Genomic DNA, 23,611 nt, shown 5'->3' on the forward strand with positions numbered 1-23,611 from the left:
AAATGAATAAGTTTTGCATTTCTTTTTACCATCATTGCATACTGGGTTGTTACCGGGTTGTTCCCTGGAGGAAACACACTTACTAGGTAAGCTGTAAACCATGATAACCTCCTTGTAGAGGCAGTAAACATTAGTGGTTTGAGATGAAAAGGTTTTGTTTGTTGTTTCTGATCCTTGGACTGAAATTGCTGCACACACACATCCTGTTTCTGGGGAGGTTTAGGCCAAACAATTTGGGCAGATCCTGCACCCTGCTGTCAGTCAAATAAATCCCTGTGGTAGAAAAGAAATCCTCTCTGAACAGATTCTCCAGGAAATGAAACGAGAGAGCACTGAGAACATGCAGAAAACATCGAACACCGAGAAATGAAACGCTGGCAGGCATATTTTTAAAAAGAAATCACAAAATCATCACAACAATGCAACCAATATATGAACAATTCAGTACACAAACACCACACATTAACATTAATACAACACTACAGCCCAATGCAAGTGAAAACTAAACTGTTACAGCACACTGACGCAGCCCAGTAGATACTCAGTTGGCAAAGTTCTTCAGTCGAAAAACAGTTAAATAGCTTTACTCAGCACAGGCACAAAGCTGTTATGCCTTGTATCTTTATTTATTTTAAAAGTCAGGCATTCTGAGAGTACGCAGAAATACAGCTTTGCATATTGATTAGCTTTTCTACAACTATGACCACCTGACAACATGCAGACAAACTGAGATTAATGTGTCAACACAACTGATGTCACATGACTTGAGCCATGTTGACATTTTATTCAAATAGTTGACTTATTTGGCTAAAGAAATTGCAACAAAATTCCATTCAAACATTTTCAAAACCAAACGTTTCTAGCAAAGTGATCATTAACTTGCAGCTGACCAATAACTATTGAATTTAATCAGAGGTGTTAAAAAATGTGTTGATCAAATCTGGATTAAAGTTTGTCACTAGTCCAGACGCCTTGCTTTAATTCTTTGAGTGAATATGACCTGGATGACTGAGAATCTCCACAGATATGGGTATTCTATCAGATTAAATTGACTTTTAAAGGAACAAACTGGTAGTTTGCATGTTTTAGCCCCCAAACTACCAAACTGTATAGTAACGTTTTCTGAAGCAAAGCTTTCTGTGTAGCTGCCGGTTTAAGTTTGTGCCAGTACAACATGGCAGCGCTGTAGAAAGACTTACTGTTTTGGAAAAGACGGTGAAACTGTGAGCAGGAACATTTGAACATTGTGCACATTTCCTTGCTGTTAATGTGCATAGCATCATGTAATGTTTCCCACAAACACCCGAAAACTCCATCAATCTAATGAGGTATTGAACAACAAAAGACAGACAGGAAGAAGAAGAAGAAGAAGAGGAAGAAGAAGAAGCGCAGGAAGAAAGTAGCACAGCTGGACGTGTTGGGAAACCCAGCACTGAAGCACATCCGCGTAGCGAGCATCCTGGTGCTGTTGTAGCATCTCTAGCTGACAATACAAGTCTTTGACTGTGACTGGGCTGCACTCGCTGCAAGAGGAGGGAAGGAAGGAAGGAAGGAGGGAAGGAAGGAAGGATGGACAGAAGGAAGGAGGGAAGACAGAGGAAGTTATTTTTTTTATCATTTGAAGTGAAAAATGCCTAGCATTTAGTCTGAATTTCTCCCTCACTTTTCCCTCAGAATCGGCACAGGGACTGTTCAGGCTCAGAGGCTTTTACATCAGACATGATCTAGAGGTGATGTGTTGTCAATGTGCAATGTGTTTGTATGTTTCCTACCTTGTTTGGCTGCTGCAGCTGTCTGAGCTGCTTCCTCTTTTGCTTTCTTGGCCTCCTCGAGGGCAGCCATTTTGGCCTCGTGCGCCTCCTTCAGTGCGTTCCACTCCTTCCTGTTGTTCATTAGGCGGTCCAGCATGGGGGTGATCTCCACGTGGAAACGACTGAACTCCTGGGCAGCACAGAGCACAGGTCAACACAAATCAAATCAAGACTGCTTTGTTAAGATCCAAACTACTAACTTTTTTCTAAACAAATGTGTGTGGACAAAATTCATTATCATAATCCAGATGTACCTGATTCATCTGGAAAAAAAACTTATCAAGTGAGGTCATCACTAACTTAAAATGCTACAATTTCCCAGAAAAGACAGGTGCGTTAACAGAGATCAGACTTCACGTGTCACACCTGCATATAAACGGTCCTGCAGGTTAGCCAGCTGTCTGTGAAAGGTTGTATATTGGATAGTGATGCTGTGAAGAGATCTCCGCTGACACCGTCTTACTGGTAAAAGAAGCTCATTACAAGAAGCTCAGCATCAAATTAAGCATGTGCATGTGAGAGGATCCCAGCCAATATGAATCCCTCTATTGAAACATCTCTAACCACTTGCTTATTTAGGTTGGTTGTTTTCGTGGTTCAGAACACCTGAAATTTCAGTTTTCCAAGAAACCGAGAAAAGGGGAGAGAAAACCCCTCACCCTATGTAATATATATCTTTGAACTTGGATCCCATATCTAAACATGAACCATACTGAACTGCAGACACTACAGGCAGCAGTGAATGTTTCTGTGTGTTTGTGAGCTCTGGTATGTCTTACCTTGTACACAAAAGCACAAACGAAGTCAATGAAACCACACTGCAGCTTCGGCAGTTCATCTGCTTTGTTTCTGTCCATCATAGGCTGAAGGAGAGAGAAAATACTGATAAATTACAACACTGTTCACCTCATCAACCCTGCTGCTAAGCATTTCGTTGTCTTTAACAGGTTTTGATATAATGTGCTGCAGACACATTATTGCATTAACAGTACATCAAGCTCCACAATATGAGCTGAACTGATCCTGCAGCTGTACTTAGCTGCAGTACTATCACAAAGAGGAAGAAGCCTCCGCCCTCAGTGATTAACCCACTTTGTACTGAAGAAATTCATCTTCCAGGCGGAACCTGAAACCCAAACTGCCTTCTAAATGAAGCAGAGAGTGAGACCTCCTAACGGACAATCCTCAGTTTCTTTGGCATATTAAAGGGCGGAGTAAACTGTATGCAGGGCTCCAGTTCAACAGTACCTCATTTTACAGTATAAGCAGATTGAGTGAACATATGAAGTTACATTAGATTCGCATCTAAAATGTACCTGAGCAAACTGGATTGTAAAACCATGTCAGACCAAATTCATGCTGGCTGTAGTTGTTGGAAAAACTCTCTCTCCATTTCCTGACAAATTTGTTCAAGTGTTGTATCCTCTTTTATTTTCTTGTCAGACCGCAGTGACTCATGGAATTGACTGCTGGGGAAATACAAACTAATCAAAATGAATAGTTTTCCCTGCTGACACAGAGGCTGGTGGGAGAGTGTGGGATGGTACTTCTCACACTTCAAGTGTCTGGAGGACACAAGGGAATGAAAGCGAGGACAGAGACAGCCAGAGGAGGGGACAGTCAGCCGGCTGAGGGACACAGCACTCTGACTGTATCACTGCTCCACGTTAACGTACGTCGCTCAACAGAGAGCTAAATTTGTCTGCTGTTTCTGTCTCTTCGTCCCCTCGTGTTCTACCTGGTTCACATCCCAAACTGGCCCACTGACCAAATCTCCTCTCAAACTGAAGGGAAAAACTGGAGAGCTATTAAAAAACAAACTGAAAAGACTGAATGAGTTTAAATTTGCATAATGAAGATCAATAAAGATTACTCACAGATAACGACAGATAAAAGTTTGATCTAATCACACAGAGCATCTGCGCCCTACAGGGATTTTATAGGATGACTTTCAAAAAATTAAACAAAATTAAACATTTTATGTCACAGCAATAAAAAATATAAACATTTTTCTTTAATGAATCTTCAGTTAGTGAAATCACATCAAATCATTGCAGGTGGATCAAATGTATAATAATCTGGAGGGTAAAACAGCCTCAGAAGCATTTTCTTCATATTACCATATCTCAGGAAGTAACAATCATTAGGCTTTACTGATGGAGGGCTTTAGCCCTTCTCTCCTTGTCAAGCATCACACTCCTTACAATGGGTTGTTGCTCCAGGACTGTCCTCTCAAGGTCTCCCTGCTCCCAGAACTCTGCAGCCACAGACAGCGCCACCTACAGGGTCATTTAAAAAGGTCTGAGCTGTCACTCAAAAAAAACACATGAAGGACAGGACGGCCTTGTTCAGACTGCCAGCCCAAATCTATTTTTGTCAGATTCAGACTTATTGATTTTACAAAGCTTGCACAGGGAAAAAAACCTGACATACACTGAAGAAAAAATAGATTCATATCACGTCAGATTTCTACAGATACGTCCCAGTCTGATCTCTCTGGCTGCTCAAACTGGTTCCTCTTTTGTATCACTTGTGACTTGACAAACTTTAAATCCAGAGTGATGGAAGACTGTTGGAGCAGCTGAACACAATGCAGCAGAGCACTGCAGGACAAACTACTTATACTAATACTTACACTAATATTTTCAGCGCTATATGTTCAGCTGCCATTGCAGCACAATTTTACATTTGAGCAGTTTTTAATTGAGCAGGGAATCTTCCTGGTGGGTGTTATTAAAATCATCTTATTCTCAATGCGGTCGCCCACTGCCCTGGGTTTGTGTGTGTGCACGTCACTTGGGTGGGTTAAATGCAGAGCACGAATTTCGTTGGAGTGAGTTCCCTCCAATGACAAATATGTCACTAGATCTTATTCTCAGCTCACACTTTCAGGCTCCATAAGATGAAAATCCATGTTGTTCTCCCTAACAAACCCAAAGTGGAGCAGCCTGAGGTGTGATGGATAAAGTCTGAATTCTGTATTCAGGGTAGGAACCTTGTTTTACAAAGAGTTACTCATTAAGCCAGTCAATCTCCCCATAACATCTTACAGACTCGTTTCAGGCCAACAATGACTCACTACTATATAATAATCACTATACTATAATAATCACCAAAACTGGAGTTTATATGAATGCTACAGTATGTTACCACTGTATTCAGAAAAGGAATGAACCTTTCAAAGGGAAGAGAGTCATCAAACCACTCATGGTTCCCAGTTCATGCTGTAGTTAATATCCTGACGGTGTGTGGGAGGAAGAGTCAACTCACTGGGTGCTTACAAAGTCCAACCAGAATTAAAATAACTGCCAAAAAAAATAAGAAGTGGAAGCTCCAAATGGCCAATATTTGTGCAACGCAGTAGCAGTACTCTTCTGGAAACTTCTGTTCTGACCAGTTAATATATGATAAAACCAATCTAAACAAATGAGCTGAAAGTGGTTTCAACCTTTGCTACAACCACAGTCATGTTCATCACTTTAGAGGAAACACTGCAGGAGTTCGACCCATGAATTTGCTCATCAGTCACAGCATCTGTTTCTACCAAATAGAACTGTTTTCTGTTTGGCAATGAAAGGAGTGAATAACAAAAAAAGAAAAAAAAACAGGTCTATTAAAGGTGCAGGACAAGAGTTTTTTGTGTTTTTTTTAACTTTTCAGACCATCTGAAATTTTACAGGAGATAAAACTATTAACCAACAGAAATATGTCCTTCTCCTCCTGCTTATTTTTATTATAACTACACTATATAGACAAAAGTATTGGGATATGCCTCTTTATTATTGAATCCACGTGTGGTATGGGGCCATTTGTCAGGGTTTGGGCTTGGTTTGGGCCCCTGACTTCCAGTGAAGGGAAATCTTAATGCTTCAGCACACCAAGACATTTTGGACAATGCTATGCTTCCAACTTTGTGGCAACAGTTTGTTGAAGGCCCTTTTCTATTCCAGCATGACTGTGCCCCAGTGCACAAAGCAAAGCTCCATAAAGACATGGTTGGATGAGTCTGGTGTGAAAGAACTTGACTGGCCCACACAGAGCCCTGACCTCAACCCCATCCAACACCTTTGGGATGAACTGGAACGGAGATTGTGAGCCAGGCCTTTTGGTCCAACATCAGTGTGTGACCTCACAAATGCTCTACTGCATGAATGGGCACAAATTCCCACAGAAACACTCCAACATGTTGTGGAAAGCCTTCACAGAAGAGTGGAAGCTGTTAGAGCTGCAAAGCTGTCTGAGTGTTTACAATGAGACGTCATTAAAGTCCCTGTTGGTGTGATGGTCAGCTGGCCCAATACTTCTGTCTGTATAGTGTATCTACCTTGGGTGTGTCTAAACCCAGACTGGGAGGGAACCACTGTCTGGTGAAAAAAAACTGAATAGATTATTCTGGGCTATATAAATAAAATCGGACTGACACTGAGCTGTGCTTCGAATCACCACTACTGCTTTGATTACGGCTTCTGGTTTGATGCATTTGCTCAGATCCCAGTCGGTTACAAACAAGTGGCCGCAGATGTTTTTCCTGTCCTTACAGGTATGCCTACGTGTGCTTGCTGGATGGCAATTTGTATATTACATGGTTAACAGAAACAAAATTCTCATTCTCATTACTGTCAACAGCTGTTTGTCACTGCTGTGACGACACACCTTGCTTTGTATCTCCCAGGGTTTGGCGATGGCAGACAAGTCACAGGCAGTCATCATCATGGCCCTGGAACACAACACCAAATCAGTTCTGTCTGTTTGTGTATCTCTGGTCTGTGTGTGTGTGTGTGTGTGTGTGTGTGTGTGTGTTTGTTGCCTACATGACAATCTCTTTGCGCGTGGTCTCGAGCATCATGTACTTGGTCCAGTCGTTCCAGTTCTCGTAGGTTTTGGACTGGTCTACGATCTTCTGGAACATCGTCCTCTTCCTGCACAGAAATAAAACAGGGGAGGTGAGGGGGGCCTCCAGCGTCATTTCCAGTCAATGAATCAATTACTGCCTTTCAAAATTAATTTGTGAAGTTGTTTAAATTATACTCACTGACTGACTGGCTGAAAACTGACTAACTGCTAGAACAATACAAAGCTGTGTTGACATGTCTGCAGGCTGCTGCACTAACTTGAAGTAGAGAGCCAGGTCTGTGGCGATGATGGCGATGTCCATGAGGTGAATCACGATGTCATGCTGACGCCGGTTCAGGTTCTGATAAATGTTCAAAGCCTGTAAGATAACAGGAAATCAGACAGGTTACTTCAAAGGACAACAAGAGAACCAGGCTGTGTCGTGTGTGTATGGGGGGATGTAGTGTGTGTGTGTGTGTGTGTGTATGGGGGGTGTAGTGTTTGTGTGTGTTTGTGTGTGTGTAGTGTGTGTGTCTGTGTGTGTGTATGGGGGGGCGTAGTGTGTGTGTGTGTGTGTGTGTGTGTGTGTGTGTGTGTGTTTGCACTGCAGCATACTTCATCTCTCAGCAGAGTCTTGCCAAATTCCAGATGGTGCCTTTCCAAGATGGAGGAGCCGTGAAGCTTCGCCAGGGGATTACCGGACCTGGACACACACACACACACACACACACACACACACAAACACACACATACACACACACACACCATGATGGGAGGATACACTAAGATAAATCATGCATGTTAAACCCGAGGTGGGCCCAGCCTGCTGTGTCCACAGCTAATAGTGTCTCTCCTGAGCACATCCATCAGCAGGTGGAGCAGAGCTGCGGGAGGTGTATCTGGTCAACATCAGCTCATTGATGTTCTCCATGTGTGATGTTAACTTCAGCTAAAGACCTGACATCAGCTTGTCCGCTCACAGGGGCAGTGGCTTCTGTCACTGCAAACACCAAACACTGATTTCAAAAAGAAACTGGGTCACCAGTGAAACCAGATGTAAAATCTATCAGATTGATTAACTCTCTTTATCATCTTCTTTCATTTTCAGGAGGTTTTCACCTCAGCTTGCACTAAGCTACAGCTACACTCTGAAGTGATCTGGTGATTGCTCCTAAGCAAAGAGCAAAAGAGAATGCTAAGAGAACTGGCTTCTGCCTGCCTATATTTATCCTCTCTTATATCCTCTCCCTACGCATTTCTAAGCCCATCTCACCAACCTTAATGTCCTCATCACCAAGCCCTGAAGTTTTACTTTCTCTCATATTTGATTATAATGTCTTTAAAATGAGTGAAGATGCCAAGGTCACTATGTCAGACTAAACTGCTTTTGAAAGAAACGTAAAAACACACAAATAAAATGTAAGATAGACTCAGTTGAGGCGGATGTCCCTGCAGGTGGACAGTGTGGACACCAAAATTAAGGAGAACCAACACCAAGCTCAACCCCTCGCTCCCCTTCCCAGTGAAACTCTTACTTCATCTGGTAGAGGTTGTTGGTTCCTCTGTGGTCGATATCATGGCAGAGGCCAGCGGTCACCATGGCCATACACTCCAGGTCTGTGTAGTAACGCTTCAGATCACCTGTCTAACAATCCAAGTGAGACAGACAGATACAGGGGACAGGTTGGTATGTAGTTATGAATCATGGAGTTCTTAAACCTTTTCGGACGTGCCCCCCCTTCGGAGCCTGAAAACAGTTCAGTCATTAGAAGTGACAGAGAAGATAGGGGAAGAAAGAAATGAAAAGGGGGTTTGTGTCTGACCATCAGCAAGGTGAACATGGTCTGTCCCACATTGAATCCATGTCTCCAGTTGTGGTAGGTGATCCTTCGGTAGCCTTTACTGAGGGAGTACATGAACCTCACCAGAACCTGCACAGCACACAAAAAAACAGTAGTGAAAGTTTTTATTATATCACTGGTGGCTGAAAGTCCGCTACATGAAGTCTTACAACAAACAGAACTGTTGGGTCAGCACAGGACTCTGTAAATGTTGGTATTTACTTCAGTCAAAAGCACGAGTTTATTGTACAACAGGAGCTTCTCACTTTGTAAATCTATTGATTCACACCTGACTCATTGGGACCAGATGTTTCCCCTCCAAAGATCAGTTCATTTGGACAAATGTGAACACAGCAATCGCACTTGGACAAAACAAATGGGTTGAGACTGGCAAGAAAAGGTGGCCTCAGTACAACTCCAAATAAATCCTGGAGTGGTTTATTTGTGGTATGAATCAAACAAAGGATACATGAATTCAACATGAGACCAAAACTGCTAAAAAATCCATCGGCTGATTGGGAAATCTGACCAGGAAGAGATCTTATCATTCATCTTATGTGACAATCACCAAAAGTGTCCATTCATCGAGGTCCTGGTCAGCCTCAAGTTTACTCCTCTTGATTCATCTGTAAAAGACTGTGTGAAATGGAACCAGACCAGAACTAAAATACAAACACTAGGAAGAAATGAACTGACGGACAGGAATGAAAACAGTTTGACACTGCAGCTCTTTGATGAATTCATCTAATCAAAGAACATGAACTGACAAATTATTTAACCACCCACCCACCTCTCTGGGAATGTGAAACTTGTCCACCACTTTCAGTTCATAGTACATCTTGATGCCACATTTCACCAAGTCCAGTTCACTGTGTTCAAAGTCATAGAAGTGAAACTCGAAGATCTCGGCTTTTTTAGAGTTTGGCAGAACCTCTGACTGTAGACAGAGCAGGACAAATGAACAGAAAGAAGAGATTTAAAGTTCCAGTCTGCCTTACCATGGCGGTTCGTCCTGTGTGTAAACTCTTTGGATTTCAGGACAATGATCTCATTTTGTGGGTATTGATGAAACATGAGCAGATTGTCTTGATGTCGTTTACCAGAATCTCTTCGAGCTCCTCCTCCTCGCACTCATCAGGCTCCTTCCCCCATCTCTCCCTGGTGTTCTGGGGAAACACACATCATCAGCATCACCTTGGACAAAACGGTTCAGCATCAATCAACCAGTAAGTCAACCTCTGCTTTGGTTCTTGCCCTGTCCAATGAAAAATCACCTTGTAGAAAATCTGACAGTTTATTTCACTTTATAAACGATGCTGTTTGTCCTGTCTGTATCATCCCCATCAGCTGACTGGTTTTCATCGGTCTGGCACAAATATCAAAGAATAAAGCAGCCTAAGCCTTCCATGCTACATTACCAACGTGTTAATGTACTTTAATTCATATAAGACTTGAGATATGCTTCTACATATTTCAGGAAAAAAAACTTGTAGACCATAAAGTGTGTCATTACAAAACTTTTGTTGCTGGTTTGGGCTTGAAACTCAAGAGACCAAGTATAGCAGAGAACAAACTAATTAGCCTGACTGTCAATGAAGTTCTCATGTTTTAAGTTGGTCTAAACTGTTTTACTAACAAAAGTACAATTAGTCATTGACTTTTAACATGCTGGAGAAGGACTGAAACAACACTAAAATGTGGTAGAATATGTGCCTCGCGTTACTAACCAGAATGTTCTGGATTTCATCCTTGCGACATTTGACGTGGTACATCACCATGTCCTGGAAGATGTCCTTTCTGTTCTCCAACTTGTTCATCTTGTCGTAGGTGTCTGGGTTTAGCATGGACCAGCCCAGGAACTGGGTAAGAGACTGAACCCAGGAGTGTGTGTGTGTGTGTATGAGAGAGAGAGGAAGAGAGAGAGAGAGAGAGAGAGAGAGAGAGAGAGAGAGAGAGAGAGTAATTAACCTGAAACGAGTAATGTTCATGTTCACGTCCAGCCACAGTACTTCATCACTGCTCAAGCACTTCCTGCCAGTCATGGAAAGAGTTCACTTAAAGGTCCAGTGCGTAGGATTCAGTGATATTTAGTGGTGAAGCTGCAGACTGCAACCAACCAAGCACCCCTTGTTTAAAACATGAAAGGCCAGTGTTTGCTTTGTCCATTCTGGGTTATTGTGGAAACAGGGTGGACTAATCCTACAATAATGGACAGGAGGTGGACAGACAGGATGAAGCAGAAGACAATGAAAGGACAGGAGTGCAGCATTGTCCTTTTGAAGCATTATGAGGCGACTGTACAAATTTGTTGTACTTTCCAGGAGCTCACATGCGGTTTGTTAAACATCCGATCTAACAGCTTTAGTGACTTTGGTCAAATCTCTATGAGCCGAAACTCAAAATGAAATTGATTTGATTTTAAGGACCAGCTGAGCATCAGAGTTGTCTTTGAAGTGAATTCTGAGGCAGAGAAGCAAAGTTGAGTAAAAAGTCTCCAGGCCCAATGATAAATAATGCAGACGCTCCGGTTGGCCTGAGTATATTTATAAACTGGTGACTCACACACACACTCAGCCTGTACCTCCATCAGTGTTTCGTCCATTTCATCAAAGGGTTTTCCATCCTTCCTGTTATAGAATGTGGCTACTCCCACTATCTCCTCTTTCTTGTTGACGATTGGCATAGACAGAACGTTTTTAATAGTCCAGCCAGATTCATCCAGAGGCTCTGTCTGTTACACACACACACACACACACACACACACACATCCACACACACACACACAGTTAAAGAGGCTTTATTTATCAATGATATCATAAGTCACACATTTTGACAGATTTAAATTTTCTCATGTTAAGAACAGAAAGAGATTCTGCATCAGTAATTCACTTGCTCAGTGCATAAAAAAACTTGAACATGATGCAGCTTTTAGTAGCTGTTCCTGTCTCACTTTTAAAACAACGGCTGTACTGCACTTCATTACAGGGTGTTCAGCACAAACTAAGGTTGTCTTAAATGTAACTTAACTGGATGAAATGGAGGAGCAGACAACGGCAAATCACATCAGTCATTGCGATACTGGTTGTGGATGATCGTATTTGTTTACAGATGAATTCATGTAAACGTACAGTATGTTGTATCTGTTCATCTTACAGTTATTTTATGATCAGTACATTTCTATTTCTCTGTATATTATTTCAAAGTTGACAAAAAGCAGAATGGAGGTATAATGACAGCTGTGTCAGTAAGTCAAAGCTTAACCCTATGCTCTGGTTGATGTGCTGTGCTTTGTCTCCTTCTCATCTTAAACTTGTCACAGCTCCATGACGTTAGGCTTCTGACCAGGGCTGCATTGAGAAAAAAACATTTGTCTTACTTGGAAGTTGAAAAAATCATCCTCAGCTGCGTTCATGATGTTGCAGATCTGTTGGAGAACAGGAAACAGGAAGGAAGCGCAATGTCAGGGGGTTGAATTTGATGATGCCATTATCCATTCTCATCGTATGAATTTGAAACTGAATCAATTGCAGGTAGGCATTAAAAAATAAGAAGAAAATGTCAAGAAGAGGAAGACATCTTTGTTCTCACATGATCGCGAAAGACATCATGTTAATGTGTTATTTCCAGGAGCTGATAAAGTATTATTGAATCCATTCAAACCCCTTCAGTGTCAATCTGACTCTCTTTTTGTCCCCCATTCATGACAAGACAAAAAGATTAAGCAGCGTGTGAAAAAATATTCAGTCAATAAATACTGTTGGATTTTATAGACTTCACATCGTACATACATCACACGATAGGTGACCAGCATAACAGCTTTCTTCAAACACAATTTGAGGAAATTTCTAGGATTATTTTGGAATAAAATGTGCAGGTCTTTGGGTCAGCAACAGTCCTTAGGGTTGATTAAAACTGCAGCTGTTTAGTTAGGACATTTCATTAACATAACATGCAAGGTGTTGCATTGAGAGTACACATGATTTTAGCAGGAATTATTATGATTAAAATCTAGTTATTTCTCACACTAACATATTTAAAAACACCTTGTGTTTGGACTTAACTGGTCCCACTGGTGCTGAACTGTCGTTGTTCTGACTGCTGACACAATTTGTATTCAGTGCTTTCACTGGCTCATTTGTTGTTTAATTAATTTATGCTTGAGCTCCAGGGTGACTGAGTTGAAAGGTCACATGTTCAATACTCAATAGTCATCATGTACCCGTGTGGCCTTCATTAACTCGCTAAAACTCAAGAATTTCAGAAAGTTCATCACTGAATTTACTTTATAGTCTCACTCAGTCTAATTCGGGCCTTTGAGGGCTGAACTAAAACACTGAGACGTAAAGAGAAAATGTGTCATTAAAGCTTCAAACTGCTTAACAGCATTGAAACAGCATGGTGGATTCACATCTGATCCTCAACACATGACAATACATTTTCAAATGGGAACTTTGCCACCTTCCATAATGAATTAATGTGATGTTACCAGTTGAGAAACTAAATGCTAAAGAGAAACAGCAATGCTACTGTCAGATAAATCTGTCAAGGTGGGAAAATGTTTTCGTGACACAAACTGGATTTGAGAGTTTGAACTGATTTCACAACACTGAGTGAAAACCCCAGAGCAAACGTGAAAACTGACCAGTCCGGACTCGGCTACGTAGGTTGGTAAACCACTGACCAGGGACCAGTGATCCGCAGGAGGATTTCTGAGGGACAACACGAAAGAGTTACAGTAATAATCTTTAGACAAAATCATTATGTTAATTTCCTTTACAGCATTCATTTAAATGTGACTGAGTCAGGGTGAAATAAATGTCATGTAAATTCATTAGAACAGTGCAAAAACAACTTTTTATTTACACAGAGGAAATTATTCCTGCACAGCACTGTTTACAAGATCAGGACGTCACTGACACGTTCGACAAATGAAACGACTTGATTCAATGTTTCATCAGGTGAATATAGAACAGCTTTGACTTTGTTCTCACCTCTCTGATAACCAAATATCCACCAATTCTCTTCTGAATCCAAGAAAGTGTGTGCATCCTTGAGGTCTAACGAAGGTTTCCAGCATATTCCCTTTCTTGTAAAACAAAGACACTTTCTCTTCTGTATTTCTAAAACTTACATTGTTTACATCTGTTTACTTGCTCACACACTTCTTCCTGCCTGATTTGTTTTATCATGTAAGAAAGGATGAGAGAGTTGTGAGTTATGACTTACGGGATGACTTTGATGTCCTCCTTTCCATGTAGGATGTAGTCGATCAGTTTGTAGAAGATGATTTCCTTCAGAAGGTTTGGAGTTGGGGTTAAGAGTCATACACCAGTTAGAGAGGCATTTTTATAGTGTTATAATTTCATTCATATACATTTGATTAACCTTCCGAAGTTCTCAGTGCATGTTTCATGGAAACTCTGATGGAAGTTGCTTTTTGACCATTGAAAAGTAATACATTTTGGTGAACTGCTGAGCAGTATCAGCAGTAGTAAAAGTATGTGAGCTCACTCTGCCATCAGGAGTTTTGGGTCCATCATATGGTGGGACCTCTCCCATCAGGACTGGCCACAGGTCAAAGAACTCCTACACAAAGACAGAGACAAACATGAGAGTGGAACAATATGGCTAATAGGGATGTTTTTACTTTCCGGTGAAGGCACAGTCAACATCATCATGCTTGCTTGGAAATGCTAATGCAGCAACCCTTCAGGAGACAGTGATATTTTTTCTGTCTTCACAAAGTGTACAGTTTAGTTTAGGTTTAGGTTTAGTTTTTCCTGCAGGTCTGCATTCATGAAAGCGTTGTTCGCAGACAGCCATCTTGTGCAGCCACACTACATGTGTTTGTTGGCAGAAAGCAGGTGTCAGGAATCAGTTGGCAGCTGCTTGTAATTAGGTGACAGTCACAGCCAATGAAGAGTATTTATTATAATATGTCGGTTATCACAAATATGCAGGGACTGTGCGACACTGATCAGGCGACACTTTTGAGTAGTACTTCTGTAAGTACTTCTGTTGATGGATGTATGGATTAAAGCAAAAACAAGTAAAACTGTGCAGATTAGACAGTCTACAAAAAGGGGTGAGTCGCCTCTACTTCATGAGGAGGCTGAGGTCGTTTAACATCTGCTGGACGATGCTGAGGATATCAATGAGTCTGTGGTGGCCAGTGCTATCCTGCTTGCTGTTGTGTGCATACTCAATAAACTGATTGAGAAAGCCAGTGATGTCATGGGGGTGGAGCTGGACTCTCTGTCGGTGGTGTCAGAAAGGAGGATGGTGTCTTAGTTACACACTGTCTTGGACAGTGTCTCCCACCCAGTCCATGATGTCCTGATCAGGTACAGGAGATCCTTCAGTGACAGGCTGAGTCCACCACAATGCTTCACAGAGCAGCACAGGAAGGCATTCCTGCCTGTGGACATCAGTCCTCCCTCAGAGTGTCAGACTCTGAGTCAGTAGAATGTGAGAATGCAATTTTCACTATATTTGCTGCCCTGTTGTCACAAAATGAAGTCCTAAAATGCAGATCATTTTGAAGCACAGTAGTTTAAACTTTATTTGGGTGACCTGTTTCCTAAACAGCTTGTACATTTGTAACCTGACAGAATAAAACAGCACAGATCTTCGTTCCTGGGCTCATCTCTGTGGCGTCTCACCTTGGTCTTGGTCATGTCCAGCAGACCCACGGAGTAGCGGTCACAGTTGAGGAAAGCTCTGACAGTGTACAGGGCCTTGTGAAACTGCCTCTCTATGTCAGTCAGCTCTTCAAAGACCTTGCTGGCGGACCACAGCAGCACCTGGACGATGGAGCACAATACAAAATCAGTTTGATAAAGTTTGATTGTTCTTGATCCTGAAGCTTAACTTGGAAACCCTCCTTTTATCTAATGGTCACTTCACTTGTCTCATACAGATTTATTTCCATCCCACTTTGGTTTCTGCCACCACGAGTGAAAACGTGGATCCATGCACCTTCTTTCTGTTCACTCTGACTCTAAAAAGCATCAGATCTGAGGTGGAGGGAAGGTCAGCTCAGATGCAACAGTGTGTGCGATTGCATGAAGAGCTGCATGACGAGCAGCCTCACCTGTCCCCTCCGGGTCTCACAGTTGTGCAGGTAGCTCAGGTGAAAAACTCTCAGAAGCAGATTGGCAAAGTTCAGATACTTGTTCAGGGTCTGAAAGAAAACAGCACACACTGAAAACTGGCTACTGATAATTAGTTTCATCTGTCTATCTTTGTCTTGTGACTGTTTGATTGTGTAGGCCGAGTCCAGACCCAGATCCAGATGTTGTTTGGATCAAAAATGTTTCACACAGTTTGTTATGACTTTTTTTGTGCTGCAAAACATCACCTGGGTTTTATTATTAGATTATTCGTACCACAGTGTGTGGTTTCACTTAGTCTGCAACTAGACATTAGTTTGATTATCAGCTATTCTTTCAAATCATTGCAGCTCTAAATGTTACTCTCACCTGAATCCAAATGCAGATCAAGTGTTATAAACACTTTGTATGAACATTGCAACCTGTACACAGTCAGAGTGAATTCTACTTTACTGAATGTCATCATTCCAGTTGCAGCAGTAGCTTAAGTTAAAGTATTGCATGCAGAAGCATGAAAGTGCAGCAGATTAGCTGCAGGAGTATGTGGCCAAACTAAGATGAGATACATTTATGTCATGTAATTTGTCTGTCGATTTATGAAGAATTATTTGGCAGATTGAGTCTAACTGAACTGCTTCACCAGCCGGTCAATCAGCGCATTACTAACACAGAAAGTCTGGATAAAAGAGACAATAAAACATGTGATCATATTTTGTCCCTTCACATGTTTTGCTGCAGTGCTGCATGAATCAGAATCAGAATTCCTTTATTTATCCCCAAGGGGAAATTCTTTAAAAGCTGCAGAGGGTGAAGCTCCAGGACACACAGTGTGAGATGTTACCTCTTCATCCTTCGCAGTGAAGCGTGGCCCGTCCAGCTTGTTGAGGGCCATCATAACGGCCACCATGTCTTTACCATTCATGATGGGCACGGCGAGGACGTTCTTGGTCTGATACTCAGTTAGCTCATCCACAAAGTCACTGAAATGAGGGCTCTGTGAGGAGAAAGGAGACAGGCAGTGGATGTGACTGTAGTTAATTGTCTGTTCTTTGCCCCTGCACTGACTTCCAGACTCAACTTTGATGAACGCACCACTTCTATCTATAAACGCTGCTGGCAAAGACTTTCCATTATCTGCAAACTCAAGGCGCTGTGTGCTGCTCTCCACCTACTGCTCCTCCTGTGCAGCAGGGGTCATCAACTGTGCTCCGCCATCAGCGAAACCAAGGAGGAGAGACTCATTAACTGCTGAGAAGGAACACCACGCTGCAGAGAGCGATCCTCTAGGCGTGAACGTGTAAGCGAGTCCTGATCAGATTAAGCAAAGTGTGAGTGCAGTCGTGTGCTGTCAGGTGTTTGTTCAGATCTTACACATCATTCATACTTCATACTCAGCTTCAGTCAGATTACTGTTATTCAAGTAAAGATTAGATTAGATTCAACTTTACTGTCATTACACATGTACAACTACAATACAACGAAACGCAGTTTGGCATCTAACCAGAAGTGCAACAAGCAGTAAGTGCCAGGTATACAGTAATTTACAGTATGTACAGGGTATGTACAGGTGTCTAAGCTACAGCTATATTATAAACATGATATACAGATTATTGTCATATATACAGGGTTTCTAAGTACTATGAACATCCTATACAGATGGATATGTGCTTTAATATGCATCCAGTGTAGGCGGAAACTATAACACAATTTACAAATGATATTTACAGATGTTAAATTAACTATAAATCACTAGTGCAATGGACAATATAGTGTATACAGTGATAGGCAGTAGGGTAACTATATTAACAGTGAGGTAGAGGAACTAGTGCAACACTCAGTACGTAGTACTCAGTTAGGATAGGGTGGTGTAGGGTGAGGGTGTTAGTGAGGGGCTGAGTTCAGTAAGGAGACAGCCCTGGGGAAGAAGCTGTTCCTCAGCCTGCTGGTCCTGGCCTTGAGGCTCCTGAAGCGCCTGCCAGACGGCAAGAGTGTAAACAGACCACGAGCAGGGTGGGAGGAGTCCTTGAGGATGCTGCGAGCTCGACGGAGACAGCGATTCCTCTGGATGTCTTCAAGGGCTGGAAGTGGAGTCCCTGTGATGCGCTGGGCGGTTTTCACCACTCGCTGTAGCGCCTTGCAGTCTGCAACCGAGCAGTTCCCATACCATACTGTGACACAGCTGGTCAGGATGCTTTCAATTGCACAGCGGTAAAAGTTCACCAGGATGGCTGAAGACAGATGGTGTTTCTTCAGTGTCCTCAGGAAAAAGAGGCGCTGGGGAGCCTTCTTCACAAGGCTGGAGGTGTTGGTGGTCCAGGTCAGGTCCTCTGAGATGCAGGTCCCCAGGAACTTGAAGCCGGAGACACGTTCAACCGTCATCCCATTGATGTGTATGGGGGCATGCGTGCCTCCTCTCTCCCTCCTGAAGTCCACAATGAGCTCCTTTGTCTTGCTGGTGTTAAGGAGCAGGTTGTTGTCTGCACACCATGTGGCCAGGTGCTGTACCTCCTCCCTGTAGGCTGTCTCATCGTCGTTGCTGATGAGGCCAATAACTGTGGTGCCATCAGCAAATTTGATGATGGAATTGGATCCATGTGCAGGCCTACAGTCATGGGTGAAGAGGGAGTAGAGGAATGGGCTCAGCACACAGCCCTGTGGTACGCCTGTGTTGAGTGTGATGGTGGAGGAACAGATGTTGCCTGACCTAACATGCTGAGGTCTGTTGGTCAAGAAGTCTCTGATCCTGTAGCAGAGGGAGGTGTTGATGCCCAGTTTGGTGATTAACTTGATTAACTTGACGGTGTTGAATGCTGAGCTGAAGTCCACAAACAGCATCCGTGCATATGTGTTGTTATTGTCCAGGTGTGTGAGCACAGAGTGCAGTGCTGTGGAAATTGCATCCTCTGTACTCCTAAAGTACTACAACCTGACTAATACTGATATGTGATAACTTTGCTGATATTCATTTTCTTTACATCCAAAAATAAACATTTGTTAAAAGGTTCCACAGAATCATTTTGTACGAGTGAGCGAGACATTTTACAGCTTGTCAAAAAAATTGGAGGATACTTACACTTTTCTAAACGATACTATACAAAAACACACATGTGATATTTATGTATTCATGTATTTCACCATTTTTAAATTATTAGCAGTAGAAAGTCACTGTGTTGCACTTGGTGATTATTGTACATTACTTATTGAGGTTCAGTTTGCGGTGGACTCATGGAGTCTCACAGCAGCAGGGTGGTGAAGCAGCTGAAGGAGCTGCCCAGTGCTGTCAGACTCTCATGCAGGGGGTGGGAGTCGTTCTCCAGCAGAGAGGGCAGCTTGGCTATCGGCCTTCTCTCTCCCACCACCTGCACTGGATCAAGGGGGATCCTGAGGACTGAGCTGGCTTTTGTGGAAGCTGTTAAAGTTGCAACGTTGTCCATGTATTTTGACTGCGATGTCTGATTCTGATGATGATTCTGATTAAAGTCCCTGTTGGTGTAAGGGTCTGGTGTCCCAGTACTTTTGTCTCTATATTGTACCTCATATCGCTGGACTTTTTGTCATTTCTGGGCTGACTCATGCACTATCAGCAGTGAGCTAATATCTGTCAAGCTGGTTGGCTTTCAAATTACTGCTCTGCTGCTTTATCTGCCCCTCACCTGCAGGAGGAAACTTCTCACAATAAACATCTGCATGAGTCAAGTGTCACCTTTCAGCCTCAAAAAACGGAATACTGCTGCTGTCACATTCAAAGAAAGATGAATCTGAACTCAAACGCCCTCAAACCCCCTCCCCCGCCAGCTGCACATACAAACCCTGGATCTGCAAACTTTTCATGGGCTTCATGTCAACCTGTTCCTCTAATGAAGGCACCCATCTGGTTTCATTGTGGGTTTTTATTTTTAATTTGTGCATCTGTTTGACCATCGAAGATGGGATCTGAGCCGTGCCCACACAAACTACGTTACTTAATAACCCTCTGACAAAGCTGATCCTGAATCAGCAGACGACTTGGCTGCAGCTTAAAGATGGAGCTGTTCCAACGATGTGGCAGGTCTGACAGTTTGTTACAGGTGACCTCTGACCCCGCCAGAGAAATCTTCATGCTGTTTGTGATCAGCCTTGACCTTCACCCAGCAACTCAGACTCAGGTTTGATAGAACAAATTGGATATTTATATACAAGATAGAGAGGAAGCTGCCAGCAACTCAAACAAACATTGAGGTCACACCTGTGATTTTTGTCTCTGCGCTATGAGGTCAATGCCTCATGTGCAAAACAAAAATGGCAAATGGGCAGTGTGTGATGTGAAACCTAAATAAATGTGTCCAAATTAACGTTTAAATAACTGAGCATAAAGTGTTGTCTACGTGTGTACGTGAACTTCCTGCCAGGTCAGGACACATTCAGATGAAAGGTGTGTTACAGTGCTGAGTGTGTGAAAAAGGCTCAGGACCTGTGTGACCTGCGGCAGTAATCTGGGATCGCTCTAATTCGGGACAGATTAACTGTCTTCATCTGCAGCCTCCCCCCTCTGACACAAACACACATACACACACAGGCCCAGTAAACACACCTGAAACAACAGTCTGAGCTATTAGTTTGTAAATGATGCAATAATTAAATTCACTTTGAAGGAGCCGTGGATAGAAGAACAGGAGCAAATGAGGCCAGCTGTGGCTCACTGCATAATCCCAGCGACACATAATCCCTGCCTACAAGAATCCTGACTGGTTGACCGCCCTGCACTGGACTGGACTGGGATGGAAATAGATTCCCAGTGTCTGCATTACTCTGAAAAGCCATCCTCAGTGCATTAGCAACATAAAGCCAAGCAGTTACACAGAAACATGAGCAGTTCTTCAAGGAGGCTTTGATATCATTCCTGCTGCCATGTTGCCCATCATGCTTTCATGTGTTTGTGTGCGGCTGTGGTGTGACGGATGGAGGTTTTTTAACAGCACTGTGCTGCAACTGAAGTGATGCAGAGAACCGCTTATAACCCTTCAGTTCTGTTCAGTGCCGCCTTATTGACTGTAAATGTCACAAAAACAGCAGGGAGATGGCATGTAAGTGGAGTCAGAGGACCTGCAGCAGCATGACAAACCTGACATGTGTATGGAAAAAGCTTGCCAGCCATTTCCAAATGTCAAAGGTATGGTCTGTAAGGAGATTGAGGAGCTTTGTTTGGAGGGAATTAGTGGGAGAGACCCAGTGATGTCTGGTCGCCATCTGGTGGTCAAACAGGGGAAGAGCAACAGGAACCTCAATGTTTAGGAGTGATATTTATATTTGGTCAACCAATCAGGTGCAGTCTGGTTTTCTCCAAGTCGACAGGCAGAAAATGGCAGTAACACAGGTTAAAATGGTTTATCTCTCAGACTGTCCAAGCAGGTAAAAACATTATCCAGCACTAGACGACGAGTTTAGTTTTATTTTGGTTCAGCATTCAATAAAGAACAAAAGCAAGAGAGAAAATTAACTGAGCATGTTGTAAATAACTATTAATAACTATTAATATAGCACCAAAATGTTATGAGGTCTTTTTGCCTTTATTGAGAATAAATACCAAATGATTTGAAATATAAGATATGAAATGAGATCAAATCTTTTAAATAAGATGCCTGAGACCTCCAAACAGCTACGTGAATTTATTTTCTATATGAATAACTGAATTAATTATGTGGCTCTGACGATACGTACCTCAGACACATCAGGAATGTTCATCATCCGCTTGCTAGAGGCCACATAGCCCACGATGCCGATATCCAGCGGGTACACAATCTCACTGTCAGGTGGCACCAGGCAGTCATCAAAATCTGCATCTTTATGGACGTTAAATAACCTGAAGGTAAAATTGTTAGAATACTGTGAAACTAACACACAAATAAAAAGAAATTCAGGAGACCTCTGCTCCGGTGATCACATTGCTTTTGGTGATACAACATTGCTCGAACTGAAAACAAAGAGAAGCCTCAGTCACCTGGTCGCCAGCTCAGCTACTCCATTCCTCTGACGGTACATGAAGAGACTCATGCGGTCGGCCCTCATCATGAAGGAGAGGTGTCTCATGAGATTGAAGACAGACTTCTCCATGTTCAGGTTGTCCTGGATGTCCCGCACCAGGTCAAAGAGGATCTCACTCTCCTCCACCATTGTCAGGTCATGGAACTTGCTGACATCTACCGCTGCCTTCCGGTTGTTGTCCAGCAGGTCTGAGATGACCCTAGGCCGGAAGTTGATGTCATAGTACTGCTTTGCGAACTGTGGGTTGGCATCCAAGAATTGCTCTGCTGTTGCTGCATCCACCATGGCTACACCTGACAGGATGCAGTTTGAAACACATGGTTTTAAGCACAGGGTTGAATGTTTAGTGTCTGTGTAGTTTGTTACCGGGCAGGTAGCGTACAGTGGCTTTATCAGGACTGAGACAGAAGTACTGACACTGAACCATACAGCACATGTGCCATATAGTTGGGTGCTCCTCCAACTGGCTACACATTTATAACGGCGTACCCCAGGGATCTGCTGTAATCTTTTATTCATATAAATAATTTATGTCAAAATATGAATGAAATTTTGATTCTTTTATGCAGATGATACTGTGATAATAATTAAGGATGCTTTGTATGCCTTACAGCTCAACCTGATTTTAAATGCTGATAAAATGACTCTGCAGTGTCCTCAGGCTTCATCCTGGCATTATTCTTCAGAAATTCTTACTGCTTGGGGAGAGAAGTTGGAAGTTGTTGAGATTTAAATATGGGTCTGGCTGGATGATAGCCTCTCTTTTTGTTAAAAGTCTTCTGAAAAAGCTGGGACTGAAGTTAAGGTTTCATTTCAGAAACAAGTTTTGCTTCTCCTTTAAGGCCAGAGGAAGGCTGGTCCACAAATGATCTCTGACCTTTTTTTTTTAACCAGTTTTTGATTATGGTCATCTTTTGTACACGAATACATCAGTTGGATGCATGAATGCATGTTTAATGTTTCCTCGCTGTTCATTGTTGTGTTGTCTGTAATGTTTTTACAAAGCCTTCTTTGGCCAACGGTGAGCTGAAAGCCATTCCTCAGTGAGTTTTATACTATGATCTAACAGACAGACATATTAGTGTGCATGCGGCACACAGTAGTCTGATATCTACTGTTGATAAGATGGAATTTCAGAGTAGATGGTAACCCATGTCTGTCACAACCACATGATCAAATCTGCATGAATGAACGGAAAAGTTGAGCTGTCACTCTGTAGAAAAAATAGTTTTCTGTGTCTTCAACCCTTCACTTGATCATCACTGACTGAGAAATCGATTCTCACTCGGTGATTATGTAATGTATGAGTTACCTTTTGGTTGTAATAAAAGCAAAACGGGGTTCATTCCCTAAATCATCTTCACACCAATGTTAAATTGAAATGTTAATTATTCCTGTCAGTTCATTTACACCTTCAGTGCTGCAGACTGGTGGCTCTTATCTCAGCATGTTTGAGTTCATTCAGTATTTCTACTGTAAGTTGTCCAAGATTTTTCACATATGAATTCATTAGTTAAGTCATGATAATAACAAGGTACAGCTCATTGACTGAATAGATAATTTGAGTCCTACCTGTTGAAGTCCTTGTATTGTCTCCAGCAGAGTGTTTAATCCCTCTGTCCTTCAGGTGTCGGACAAAAGATTACAGGATGGTTTTAAATGGTCATGTGTGGACATAAGCCTGCATCCAATTACAACCCTGGGATTAGAACACCTTCCACCCGGTGCACCTCCGGGCTCAGTGTCGTCATGGAAATACTGTTTGTTAGGAACATACCAACCATGTGTCCACTGCCTCAACCTGAAAAGAAGTACCTGAGAAAGACATTTGTGTACGCACACCCCAGACTATAAAGTACATAGCACGAAGTGAGAGTTTGGAGGAGAAGCTGAACATGAACATGTGAGATGCTGGAGAAGTCACATTTGGTCACTAGTAACTTAGACCAAAACAAATAACGTGCACCATCGCCTCAGTGAAGGTTGACAGAAA

The 23,611-nt window shown here is 42.5% G+C and overlaps 1 protein-coding gene across 1 annotated transcript; it reads right to left on the bottom strand.

The window, feature by feature from the left end:
* Positions 1-1,394: 1,394 nt before the first annotated feature.
* pde6a (phosphodiesterase 6A, cGMP-specific, rod, alpha) lies at positions 1,395-22,002 on the bottom strand. The gene is made up of 23 exons (XM_046407095.1): positions 21,575-22,002; positions 21,295-21,436; positions 16,439-16,591; positions 15,579-15,668; positions 15,148-15,288; positions 13,997-14,071; positions 13,712-13,776; positions 13,128-13,194; positions 11,862-11,909; positions 11,067-11,216; positions 10,213-10,356; positions 9,586-9,651; positions 9,276-9,422; positions 8,468-8,575; positions 8,180-8,289; positions 7,260-7,347; positions 6,923-7,023; positions 6,623-6,730; positions 6,465-6,528; positions 4,016-4,090; positions 2,591-2,674; positions 1,773-1,941; positions 1,395-1,523 (listed from the first exon to the last, which is right to left on the bottom strand). Exons 1-23 carry the CDS (start codon positions 21,901-21,903, stop codon positions 1,480-1,482), a joined length of 2,568 nt encoding a protein of 855 aa, XP_046263051.1. The 5' UTR covers positions 21,904-22,002; the 3' UTR covers positions 1,395-1,479.
* Between the last annotated feature and the right edge of the window lie 1,609 nt (positions 22,003-23,611).

The sequence above is a fragment of the Scatophagus argus genome, chromosome 12 (assembly GCF_020382885.2).
Source record: "Scatophagus argus isolate fScaArg1 chromosome 12, fScaArg1.pri, whole genome shotgun sequence".
Lineage (NCBI taxonomy): Eukaryota > Metazoa > Chordata > Actinopteri > Scatophagidae > Scatophagus > Scatophagus argus.

Excerpts from the sequence above, each read along its gene's own strand:
- pde6a (XM_046407095.1), bottom strand. The coding sequence starts at position 21,903 with ATGGTGGATGCAGCAACAGCAGAGCAATTCTTGGATGCCAACCCACAG. Across the intron at positions 10,357-11,066 it reads TGGACGAAACACTGATGGAG|TCTCTTACCCAGTTCCTGGG; the intron begins GTACAGGCTGAG and ends TCCTGGGTTCAG. Across the intron at positions 9,652-10,212 it reads ATGAAATCCAGAACATTCTG|AACACCAGGGAGAGATGGGG; the intron begins GTTAGTAACGCG and ends GTGTTTCCCCAG.